Here is a 13,202-nt window from a genome sequence, read left to right as displayed (position 1 = left end):
CCATACAATCAACACAACAATGTCTGCTTTGCAAAACCTTGGAGGTGTTGTTCAGGTGCCATAACTCTTTATCATGTAAGCAGTTACTTCATATCAACAATATTTTTATACAATATAGTATGGAGCACTGCTCAAACATATAAGATGGCCCTTTCTCCACCTCTTTATCAACAAGAGCAAAATCAAAAGGCTTGAAAATGAGGGACACAACTGGCTGCCACTTTCCATAGTTTTTGTGTGGAGACCAGCCACTTAAGAAATGCCTGTTACATTACCTCCCCTTCCCTAACAACTAATCTCTGGAATTCTCTTCCTCCTTTCATATTCTCTTCTTCGTACAACCTTTCTACCTTTAAAAGCCTCTTTTTCAAGCATCTAAAGATCCCTGACCACTTTCAGTTCTCTTTTCCTCTTATTTTATTTCGTTCACCAAGGATATCCTCCAATTACCTCTGTATAGGGTGTGTTTTGCCCATGCCATGTCTCACTTAAAACAAGATGTTTGGAAATATTCTAGCTCTTTGACATATCGCCTGTTACCAAAGTCCTCCTTCACCTCAGGTTTACACAAAGAGAAAATTAGTCACTGTCATATAATTTCTTCCTGTGAAAAAAGGATCAAGCCAAGAGAGGCAGGGATGGTGGCTTCCCAGCTGGCCTCAAAATTCCATATATAATCCCTACATAACCATTCTCAAGAACAACTTTCTTACTTTTTTTCATAGTTGATTGCCATTTCCTAAATTAGCGAGGATGTGCCGAGAACATATGAAGAAAATCCACAGACACTCATCCATTTTCTAGCTATCATGTGTAATGCACCTAAACCACAGCTCCCTATACACAAACAGACTCCACAAACCTTTCCATAAATTATCCTGAACACTTCACATGCCCTGCTTCAGTCCACTGACAGCACATTGACCCCTGTATACCACATCATTCCAATTCACTCTATCCTTGCATGCCTTTCACCCTCCTGCATGTTCAGGCCCTAATTGCTCTTTCTTTTTCACTACAGCCTTCTATCTCCAATTTGGTCTGCCCATTCCCCTGGTTCCCTCCACTTCTGACACATATACCCTCTTCATCAACCTTCTTCTCTCATTCTCTCTGTATATACAAACCATTCAAGCACACCCTCTACAGCTCTCTCAACCACAATTTTTATTACCACGATTCTCTCTTACCCTTTCATTACTTACTTGATCAAACCACCTAATATCACACATTGTCCTTAAACAATTCACCACACTTGTCCTTAAACATTTCATTTCCAACACATCCACCCTCCTCAACACAGCCTTATCTATATCCCAAGCTTTGCATCCATAATATTGTTGGGACTACTATACCTTCACACATACCAACTTATGCCCTCCCAGATATTATTCTTTCTGAACATTCTCACCTGCACATCCACTCTCAGGTATCTAGAACACTTCATTTCCTCCATTTTTTCTCCATTCAAACTCACACCCCAAATACAGTCGTCAACTTCTGCAGTTTCTTACTCAATTCTGCCACCAGTATTGTTTTATTAGCAAACAACTGACTCACTTTCTAGGCCCTATCATACCATACAAACTGCATACTTGTCCCCTCTCTCCAAGACTTGCATTTACCTCCTTCAACATCCCATCCATGAACAAATTAAATGACTATGGCGACATCACACACCCCTGCTGCAGACCAACCTTCACTTGAAATCATTCACTCTTCTCTCTTCTTACTCATACACATGCCTTTCACCCTTGATAAAAATGTCTCACTACTCTTGCTGTTTTCCACCCACACCATATTTCCTTAAGACCTACAAGGCATCTCTCTCAACACTATCATGTGCCTTCTCCAGATCCATAAATCCAACTGTTCCCCTAAGTATTTGTCACACATTCTTTAAAGCAAAACACCTGATCCACACATCCTCTACCACTTCTCCTACCACTCTTCTACCTAATCTGATGCTCTGTACATGCCTTCACCCTCTCAATCACACCCATCCCATACAAATTACAGATACACTCAACAAACTTATACCTCTGAAGTTGGAACAGTCACCTTTATCCCTTTTGCCTTACAATGGCACTATACAAGCATTCTACCAATCCTCAGGCACCTCATCATGATCTATGCATACACTGAAAATCCAAACTAACCATTCAACATCACAGTCTCCCTCTTTCTTAATAAATTCAACTACAATGTCATCCACTCTAGCTGCCTTGCCATATTCTATCTTACATACAGCTTTCACCACTCTTCCCTCTTCAACAAACCACTCACCATGACTCTCATCTTGCATACCATCCCCAACCCAAAAACCCTATATCATCCACCATATCATCAAACACATTCAACAGTCATTCAAAATATTCACTTCATCACTAACTATTACCACTTTCCCTTTTGCCTCTTCACCAATGTTCCTAATTGTTCTCTTGTTTTTCTGCATATCATTAACCTCCTTTCCAAACATTTTTTTCTCCCTAATGACCTCCTGCTGATTTCTCTAATGCATCCCCCAATCGTCTGAACCCCTTCCCTGTAAGTACCGCCTAAATGTCTCTCTTTTCTCTGTCACAAGTAACTTCACTTCTTCATCCCACCACTCCTTACCTTTTCTTATCTGCCTACCTCCTACGTTTTGCATGCTACATGCATCTCTTGCACATCCCTGCACTGCTTCCCTAAATGCCTCCTGTTCCTCATCCACTTCCCTTGCTTCATTTACTCTTATCTTTTGGCATTTTACACTCAATCTCTCCTGGTATTTCTTCACACAAGCATCTTTTTGAAGCTCACGTATTCTCACCACCCTCTTCTCACCAACAGTGTTTATGCTTTCTAGAAAACCTCTGCAAATCTCTCCTGGTATTTCTTCATGCATGCATCTTTTCCAAGCTCACTTACTCCCACCACTCCCTTATCACCAAAATTGTTTATGCTTTTCAGAAAACCTCTACAAATCTTTACCCTCATCTCTATTAGACAGTGATCAGACATCCCGCCAGATGTCCCTCTCAACACAATCATATCCAAAAGGCTCTCTTTTGCACAGCTATAAATTAATAAGTAATCCAATAATGCCCAATAACCATCTTTCCTACTCACACACATATACTTGCGTATGTCCCTTTTTAAAATAAGTGTTCCCAATCAAAGGTTCTTTTTAAGCACACAATTCCACAAGGCATTCCCAATTTCCATTTATAACACTGAATACTCCATCTTCCCCATTTGTACTCTCAATTACCACATTGCTTGTCCCCAGTCTCCTGAATAAAAACTGCTGACATACTCACTCACCTGCTCCCAAAACATGTGCCTCTCATGATCTTTCTTCTCCTGGCTAGGCACATAAGCACTAATAATCACCCATATCTCACTATCCACTTTCGTTTTTTTTCCCCCCACATCAGTCTAGAATTCACTTCATTACACTTCATTACACTCCCATAACTCCTGCTTCAGTAGTAGTGCTACTCCTTCCTTAGCTCTTGTCCTCTCTACAACCCTGACTTAACTCCTAAGACATTTCCAAATCATTCTCCTTTATCCTTGAGCTCTGTTTCACTCAGAACCAGAACATCCAGATTCCTTTCATCAAACATATGACTAATCTCTTTCTTTTCAACTTCATTACATCCACATACATTTAGACACCCTAACTAGAGCCTTCAAAGAAGATGAGCATTCCCTGCCTGGCTCCTTCTTCTGTTCCATTCTTTAGCAATTGAAACACTTGAAGGAGAAGATTTCCAGCACTCCTGTTCTGCCCCTTTTAGTCAACTTCTACAACATAGAGGGAATACAAAGATAGAATTCTTCTCCCCTACTCTAGATCATCTTATATATTCATGTTACTCATGTTATTCTTTTTCATCCTCTTATCAAAAAATAACAATAATAATAATATATATTTCATTTATTCATTCTGCTTTGTCGCTGTCTCCCGCATTAGCGAGGTCATGCAAGGACCCAGATGAAAGAATGGCCCAACCCACCCACATACACTTGTATATACATACACGTCCACAAACGCAAATATACATACCTATACATCTCAACGTATACATATATACACACACACAGACACATACATATATACACATGTACATAATTCAAGGTAATTAGGTACAGTAGGGTTGAGGGTCAAGTCAACTGGGAGGTAAGTTTGAATGGAGAAAAACTGGAGGAAGTAAAGTGTTTTAGATATCTGGGAGTGGATCTGGCAGCGGATGGAACCATGGAAGCGGAAGTGGATCATAGGGTGGGGGAGGGGGCGAAAATCCTGGGAGCCTTGAAGAATGTGTGAAAGTCGAGAACATTATCTCGGAAAGCAAAAATGGGTATGTTTGAAGGAATAGCGGTTCCAACAATGTTGTATGGTTGCGAGGCGTGGGCTATGGATAGAGTTGTGCGCAGGAGGATGGATGTGCTGGAAATGAGATGTTTGAGGACAATGTGTGGTGTGAGGTGGTTTGATCGAGTAAGTAACGTAAGGGTAAGAGAGTTGTGTGGAAATAAAAAGAGCGTGGTTGAGAGAGCAGAAGAGGGTGTTTTGAAATGGTTTGGGCACATGGAGAGAATGAGTGAGGAAAGACTGACCAAGAGGATATATGTGTCGGAGGTGGAGGGAACGAGGAGAAGTGGGAGACCAAATTGGAGGTGGAAAGATGGAGTGAAAAAGATTTTGTGTGATCGGGGCCTGAACATGCAGGAGGGTGAAAGGAGGGCAAGGAATAGAGTGAACTGGATCGATGTGGTATACCGGGGTTGACGTGCTGTCAGTGGATTGAATAAGATAAGATACTTCATTCGTCAAATTGTTATACAAAATGTAATACAAAATGAAATTCGTTTTGGCTTTAGAGCTCCTTAGTAGTTGTAAAAAAAAAAAAAAAAAAAAAAAAAAAAAAAAAAAAAAACATTAAAATATTAACAAGAAATATTGCATAGGTTATTTCATATAAAATGTTACTTTGCTATTGTGTACATGCGATATCAGCTTGTCACCATCCCTATCATGAACCATCACCTACAGTTATCATGAAACTTAAAGCTAGAAGTTATAGTGATGATAGATGACTGAAAAGCAGAATGCTTTTAGGTACAAACGACTTTTTGTATCTGTCAGTGCGCAGCTTGGGCAGAGCTAGCCTTCTACCAGATTTAAGATACGTGTAACAATTATGTAACGGATGCGTTACATCTTTCATCATTCTGTCTACTTGTTTCATTGTACCTTTTTGATACAGCTTATTCAGTGATGTGGTCTCTGCACCTAGTTTTCTTGCTTTCTTAACAATCCTTCCCAACTTCTTTTTATCTTTGCACGTAAGTTTTCCATACCAGGCAGTGATTGAAAAATTTATAACTGATTCTAAAATTGTTTTGTAAAATAGGCTAATGACCATTTTATCTACATGTAGGTTATGCAAGATACGTACAAAGTGTAATCTTTGGTTACATTTCCTTGACACCATATCTGTATTAACACTTCCCTTCAACTGGTCATCAATCATAAAGCCCAAATACTTATACTGGTTTACTCTTTCTACGTTTTCTTCCTCAATTGTTAATAGGTTTGGTACGTGTTTATTTTTAGTTCTGAAATCAAATATCATCTTTCGTTTTCTTTACATTAAGCTCCAAAAAATTTTGTTTACTCCAGTCAACGAATTTTTTAACTTGAGTTAAATAGCCTTCATAATTATTATTTACAATTTTTCCTAAGATAACTGTATCGTCAGCATATTTTATAATAGTACAATCCTCAATTTCACTTCTACAATCATCTGTATACAAGGTGAAAAGAGCTGGGGACAATACACAACCTTGGGGGGCTCCTGTGTTGGTGAATATCACATTAGACTTAACATTATTTACATTGGTATATTGGGGTCTCTGGGTTAAAAAGCTAAAAATCCATATTAAGATATTTCTATTTACACCCAATTCTAGCATTTTATTGAGCAAAATATGAGGTTGCATTGTATTAAATGCTGAACTAAAATCAATGTATAGTGCTCTAATTTGTGATTTGGGCTTATCTAAATGCTTATTAATATCATTTAATAGTACAAGTGTTGCATCCTGTACACTCCTATTATTACGATGAGCAAATTGCATAGGGTCTTTTAAATTATTTGTTTTTTCACAGATATAGTTTTTCACAATGCTCTCTAAACATTTCACAATATTAGATGTTAGTACTACAGGTCTGAAGTCTTTGTGATCTTTTGGGTGATTAATTTTTGCAATAGGTTTCACTTGAGATTCTTTCCATTTATAAGGCACCACTCCCTGATCCAGCAAGTCCTGAAATAATGTGGTCAGTACGGGTGTCAATTGTTTTGCACAGCATTTAAGTACCCTAGCAGGTATCCCGTCTGGCCCTGTAGCTTTACCTGCCCGAATATTCTGCAGGGACTTCTGTACGTCTTCTTGCCTAATTATAATTCTTTCATCATTGTTAGATTGAATTTCTGTCATTACCTCATTACACGCATCACTGAAATCATGTCTTTCAAATCTCGCAAAGAACGCGTTCATTTCATTTACATATGTGTTGATATTTTCCGGTTCAGGCACACTTTGTTTCTTCTTGTGCCCGCACAGGGTTTTAAGTCCTTTCCAAGCGTCTTTTACTCTGTTTGTTTTAAACAAGCCTTCAACTTTTTCTTTGTATATTCTTTTTGATTCAGTAATTTTTTTATCATTATTACTTTGCAATGTTCTTCTTTCAACATCACTTCCATTTCGCATGAGTCTGTGTTTTTCATTTAGCATAGATTTTAGTTCTTTTTTAATCCATGGTTTATTGTTTGGGTATATCTTTATTGTTTTGGTAGGTACGATCATATCAAAGCAAAAGTGAAAGTATTCACTGAAAATATCTAAGTTAGTGTTGATATCAGTCCTGTTTTCTATCAGGACAGACCAGTCTGTACAGTCAAAACACGCTTGTAATCGTTGTCTCTTGTTATCGTCCCATTCTCTGATTTCAATTTCTTTCGATTTGACTCTTTTCAGTAATTGTTTATATGTAGGTACACAGTATAGCATGTTATGGTCTCCATTTCCAATGTTTGCTCGTTTAAAAACTTTATATCCATCTTTAATATTACAATACATCTTATCCAGGGCATGTGTCTGGGGTAAACCATGGAAAGCTGTGTAGGTATGTATATTTGCGTGTGTGAACGCATGTATATACATGTGTATGGGGGTGGGTTGGGCCATTTCTTTCATCTGTTTCCTTGCGCTACCTCGCAAACGCAGGAGACAGCAAAAAAAATAAAAGAAGAAAAAAAAAAAAAACATAATTCATACTGTCTGCCTTTATTCATTCCCATCACCACCTCGCCACACATGAAATATCAACCTCCTCCCCCCTCATGTGTGCGAGGTAGCGCTAAGAAAAGACAACAAAGGCCACATTCGTTCACACTCAGTCTCTAGCTATCATGTAATGATGCACCAAAACCACAGCTCCCTTTCCACATCCAGGCCCCACACAACTTTCCATGGTTTACCCCAAATGCTTCACTTGCCCTGGTTCAATCCATTGACAGCACGTCCACCCCGGTATACCACATCATTCCAATGCACTCTATTCCTTCCACGCCTTTCACCCTCCTGTATGTTCAGGCCACGATCTCTCAAAATCTTTTTCACTCCATCTTTCCACCTCCAATTTGGTCTCCAACTTCTCCTTGTTCCCTCCACCTCTGACACATATATCCTTTTGGTCAATCTTTCCTCACTCATTCTCTCCATGTGACCAAACCATTTCAAAACACCCTCTTCTGCTCTCTCAACCACAAACTTTTTATTACCACACGTCTCTCTTACCCTCTAATTACTTACTCGATCAAACCACCTCACACCACATATTGTCCTCAAACATCTTATTTCCAGCACATCCACCTTCCTCCGCACAACTCTATCCATAGCCCACACCTCGCAACCATATAACATTGTTGGAACCACTATTCCTTCAAACATACCCATTTTTGATTTCCAAGATAGCGTTCTCAACTTGCACACATTTTTCAATGCTCCAGAACTTTCGCCCCCTCCCCCACCCTATGATTCACTTACGCTTCCATGGTTCCATCCGCTGCCAAATCCACTCCCAGATATCTAAAACACTTCACTTCCTCCAGTTTTTCTCCATTCAAACTTACCTCCCAATTGACTTGACCCTCAACCTTACTGTACCTAATAACCTTGCTCTTATTCACATTTACTCTCAATTTTCTTCTTTCGCACACTTTACCAAACTCAGTCACCAGCTTCTGCAGTTTCTCACATGAATCAGCCACCAGTGCTGCATCATCAGCAAACAACAACTGACTCATTTCCCAAGCTCTCTCATCCACAACAGACTGCATACTTGCCCCTCTTTCCAAAACTCTTGCATTCACCTCCCTAACAACCCCATCCACAAACAAATCAAACAACCACGGAAACATCACACACCCCTGCCGCAAACCTACATTCACTGAGAACCAGTCACTTTCCTCTCTTCCTACATGTACACATGCCTTACATCCTCAATAAAAACTTTTCACTACTTCTAACAACTTACCGCCCACACCATATATTCTTAATACCTTCCACAGAGCATCACTATCAACTCTATCATATGCCTTCTCCAGATCCATAAATGCTACATACAAATCCATTTGCTTTTCTAAGTATTTTTCACATACATTTTTCAAAGCAAACACCTGATCCACACACCCTCTACCACTTTTGAAACCACACTGCTCTTCCCCAATCTGATGCTCTGTACATGCCTTCACCCTCTCAATCAATACCCTCCGATATAACTTAACAGGAATACTCAACAAACTTATACCTCTGTAATTTGAGCACTCACTCTTATCCCCTTTGCCCAAGTACGATGGCACTATGCAAGCATTCCGCCAGTCCTCAGGCACCTCATCATGAGTCATACATACATTAAATATCCTAACCAACCAGTCAACAATACAGTCACCCCCTTTTTTAATAAATTCCACTGCAATACCAACCAAACCTGCTGCCTTGCTGGCTTTCATCTTCTGCAAAGCTTTTACTACCTCCTCTCTGTTTACCAAATCATTCTCCCTAACCCTCTCACTTTGCATACCACCTCGACTAAAACACCCTATATCTGCCACTCTATCATCAAACATATTTAACAAACCTTCAAAATACTCACTCCATCTCCTTCTCACATCACCACTACTTTTTAACACCTCCCCATTTGCCCCTTTCACTGATGTTCCCATTTGTTCCATTGTCTTATGCACTTTATTTACCTCCTTCCAAAACATCTTTTTATTCTCCCTACAATTCAATGATACTCTCTCACCCCAACTCTCATTTGCCTTCTTTTTTGCTTCTTGCACCTTTCTCTTGACCTCCCGCCTCTTTCTTTTATACATCTCCCACTCATTTGCATTATTTCCCTGCAAAAATCATCCAAATGCTTCTTCATCCCACCACTTACTACCCTTTCTAATCTGCCCACCTCCCACGCTTCTCATGCCACAAGCATCTTTTGCACAAGCCATCACTGCTTCCCTAAATACATCCCATTCCTTCACCACTCCCCTTACGTCCTTTGTTCTCAACTTTTTCCATTCTGCACTCAGTCTCTCCTGGTACTTCCTCACACAAGTCTCCTTCCTAGGAGAGACTGAGTGCAGAATGGCAAAGGTGAGAACAAAGGATTTAAGGGGAGTGGGGGAACAATGGGATGTATTTAGGGAAGCAGTGATGGCTTGCGCAAAAGATGCTTGTGGCATGAGAAGCGTGGGAGATGGGCAGATTAGAAAGGGTAGTGAGTAGTGGGATGAAGAAGTAAGATTAGTAGTGAAAGAGAAGAGAGGCATTTGGATGAGTTTTGCAGGGAAATAGTGCAAATGACTGGGAGAAGTATAAAAGAAAGAGGCAGGGGGTCAAGAGAAAGGTGCAAGAGGTGAAAAAGAGGGCAAATGAGAGTTGGGGTGAGAGAGTATCATTAAATTTTGGGGAGAATAAAAAAAATGTTTTGGAAGGACGTAAATAGTGTGTAAGACAGGAGAACAAATGGGAACATCGGTGAAGGGGGCTAATGAGGAGGTGATAACAAGTAGTGGTAATGTGAGAAGGAGATGAAGTGAGTATTTTGAAGGTTTGTTGAATGTGTTAGTTGATAGAGTGGCAGATATAGGGTGTTTTGGACGAGGTGGTGTGCGAAGTGAGAGGGTTAGGGAGAATGATTTGGTAATCAGAGAAGAGGTAGTAAAAGCTTTGCAGAAGATGAAAGCCGGCAAGGCAGTGGGTTTGGATGGTGTTGCAGTGGAATCTATTAAAAAAGGGGGTGACTGTATTGTTGACTGGTTGGTAAGGATATCTAATGCTTGTATGACTCATGGTGAGGTGCCTGAGGATTGGAGGAATGCATGCATAGTGTCGTTGTACAAAGGCAAAGGGGATAAAGGTGAGTGCTCAAATTACAGAGGTATAAGTTTGTTGAGTATTCCTGGGAAATTATATGGGAGGGTATTGATTGAGAGGGTGAAGGCATGTATAGAGCATCAGATTGGGGAAGAGCAGTGTGGTTTCAGAAGTGGTAGAGGATGTGAGGATCAGGTGTTCGCTTTGAAGAATGTATGTGAGAAATACTTAGAAAAGCAAATGAATTTGTATGTAGCATTTATGGATGTGGAGAAGGCATATGATAGAGTTGATAGAGATGCTCTGTGGAAGGTATTAAGAATATATGGTGTGAAAGGGAAGTTGTTAGAAGTAGTAAAAAGTTTTTATCGAAGATGTAAGGCATGTGTGCAAGTGGGACGAGAGGAAAGTGATTAGTTCTCAGTGAATGTCGGTTTGCAGCAGGGGTGCGTGATGTCTCCATGGTTGTTTAATCTATTTATGGATGAGGTTGTCAGGGAGCTGAATGCAAGAGTTTTGGAGAGAGGGACATGTATGCAGTCTGTTGTGGATGAGAGAGCATAGGAAGTGTCAGTTGTTTGCTGATGATACAGTGCTGATGGCTGATTCGGGTGAGAAACTGCAGAAGCTGGTGACTTAGTTTGGTAAAGCGTGTGAAAGAAAAAAGGTGAGAGAAAATGTTATTAAGAACAAGGTTATTAGGTACAGTAGGGTTGACGGACAAGTCAATTGGGAGGTAAGTTTGAATGGAGAAAAACTGGAGGATGTGAAGTGTTTTAGATATCTGAGAGTGGATTTGGCGGCGGATGGAACCATGAAAGCGGAAGCGAGCCACAGGGTTAGGTAGGGGCGAAAGTTCTGGGAGCATTGAAAAATGTGTGGAGAGTGAGAACATTATCTCAGAGAGCAAAAATGGGTATGTCTGAAGGAATAGTGGTTCCAACAATGTTATATGGCTGCGATGCGTGGGCTGTAGATAGAGCTGTGTGGAGGAGGGTGGATGTGTTGGAAATGAGATGTTTGAGGACAATATGTGGTGTGAGGTGGTTTAATCAAGTAAGTAATGAAAGAGTAAGAGAGATGTGAGGAAATAAAGAGAGTGTGGTTGAGAGAGAAGAAGAGGGTTTTTTGAAATGGTTTGGTCACATGGAGAGAATAAGTGAGGAAAGATTGACAAAGAGGATATATGTGTCAGAGGTGGAAGGAACAAGGAGAAGTGGGAGACTAAATTGGAGGTAGAAAGATGGAGTGAAAAAGATTTAGAGCAATCAGGTGCCTGAACATGCAGAAGGGTGAAAGGCATGCAAGGAATAGAGTGAACTCGAACAATGTGATATACCGCGGTCAACGTGCTGTCAATGGATTGAACCAGGGTATGTGTAGCATCTGGGGTAAACCATGGAAAGTTTTGTTTGGCCTGGATGTGGAAAGGGAGCTGTGGTTTCGGTGCATTATACATGACAGCTAGAGACTGCGTGTGAACAAATGTGGTCTTTGTTCTCTTTTCCTAGTGCTACTTTGCGCGCATGCAGGTAGAGGGGGTTGTCATTTCATGTGTGGCGGGGTGGCGACAGGAATGAATAAAGGCAGCAAGTATGAATTATGTACGTATGTATATATATATATGTCTGTGTATGTATATATATGTATACACTGAAATGTATAGGTGTGTATATGTGCCTGTGTGGACGTGTATGTATATACATGTGTATGCAGGTGGGTTGGGCCATTCTTTCATCTGTTTCCTTGCGCTACCTCGCTAACGCGGGAGACAGCGACAAAGTACAATAAATAAAATATAAATATATTTTTCTTCAGTAAAGAGTACCATCTTTTTTCTTCTACTTACCAGCAGACTAAGAACTAACTGAAGCTGTGGTGTTCCAGTCATTGTCATTCTTCTACCTACCAGCAGACTAAGAACTAACTGAAGCTGTGGTGTTCCAGTCATTGTCATTCTTCTACCTACCAGCAGACTAAGAACTAACTGAAGCTGTGGTGTTCCAGTCATTGTCATGAAGACAATTATTCAATTTCCCAGGATACAATCCAAAGGCTAGAATGAAGACCTCTTATGCACTCATTTGATTAGCACCAGCTAGATCAAAGCAAACAGTGATGCCAACTAGTAGCCTGTTTGCAATTTTCTGTGGTCAGAAAGTTAATGCATTTTTTGAAGTTTTGAAGAAAGTTTTGATTATTCAGAATGTATCAGGAAGTCTACTATCTCAGAAATTTATGGATTCCCAACATTTAAACATACTGTATCTATGGATTACCCTTCTCCTAACTACAGTAACATATTACATATCAAATCTAATGGTCCTAATCATAATATCAAAGAAAATCATGAGTAAGAGTCTATCTAGAGGTTATGCCTATGAGTTTAGTATTATAAAGAAAATTATGTATAAACTCACCTTGATTTGATAACTTGGAGATTTGTATTTATCTTTATGAATGCCAAATAGTGGTTTCTTACGTCCTCCTTCTATATAATGATAAAGTTCTCCAGCAATGTTGAGATCTGTAAATCCTGCAGCTTCCCCACCTCTCCCAAACAGTACTAAGCCAAGGGCAAGTCCAGCAGCCAAAGAATAAGATTCTCGATCATTTGAATTTTCCATTTCAGGTCCTGGTGGACGGCCAATTTCTTGTAAAAGGACTTCTGCCATATGGCGGTGAGCTGTGTCTTGATAGACTAATCCCACTCCAATTATGGCTGCAACCTGCATAAAAAATACAAAATTAACTCATATTCA

At 40.0% G+C, this 13,202-nt stretch overlaps 1 protein-coding gene across 1 annotated transcript in view; it reads right to left on the bottom strand.

Moving 5' to 3' along the window:
* Positions 1–13,202, bottom strand: part of shtd (anaphase promoting complex subunit 1) — a 596,397-nt gene that overhangs the window by 486,264 nt on the left and 96,931 nt on the right. The window contains exon 11 of the mRNA XM_071673058.1: positions 12,861–13,169. Within this exon, the coding sequence (XP_071529159.1) occupies positions 12,861–13,169 (309 nt within the window). The remainder of the gene's footprint in view (positions 1–12,860; positions 13,170–13,202) is intronic.

Source organism: Panulirus ornatus, chromosome 18 (genome assembly GCF_036320965.1).
Source record: "Panulirus ornatus isolate Po-2019 chromosome 18, ASM3632096v1, whole genome shotgun sequence".
Classification (NCBI taxonomy): Eukaryota; Metazoa; Arthropoda; class Malacostraca; order Decapoda; family Palinuridae; genus Panulirus; species Panulirus ornatus.
This window is presented reverse-complemented; position numbering and strand designations above follow the sequence as displayed.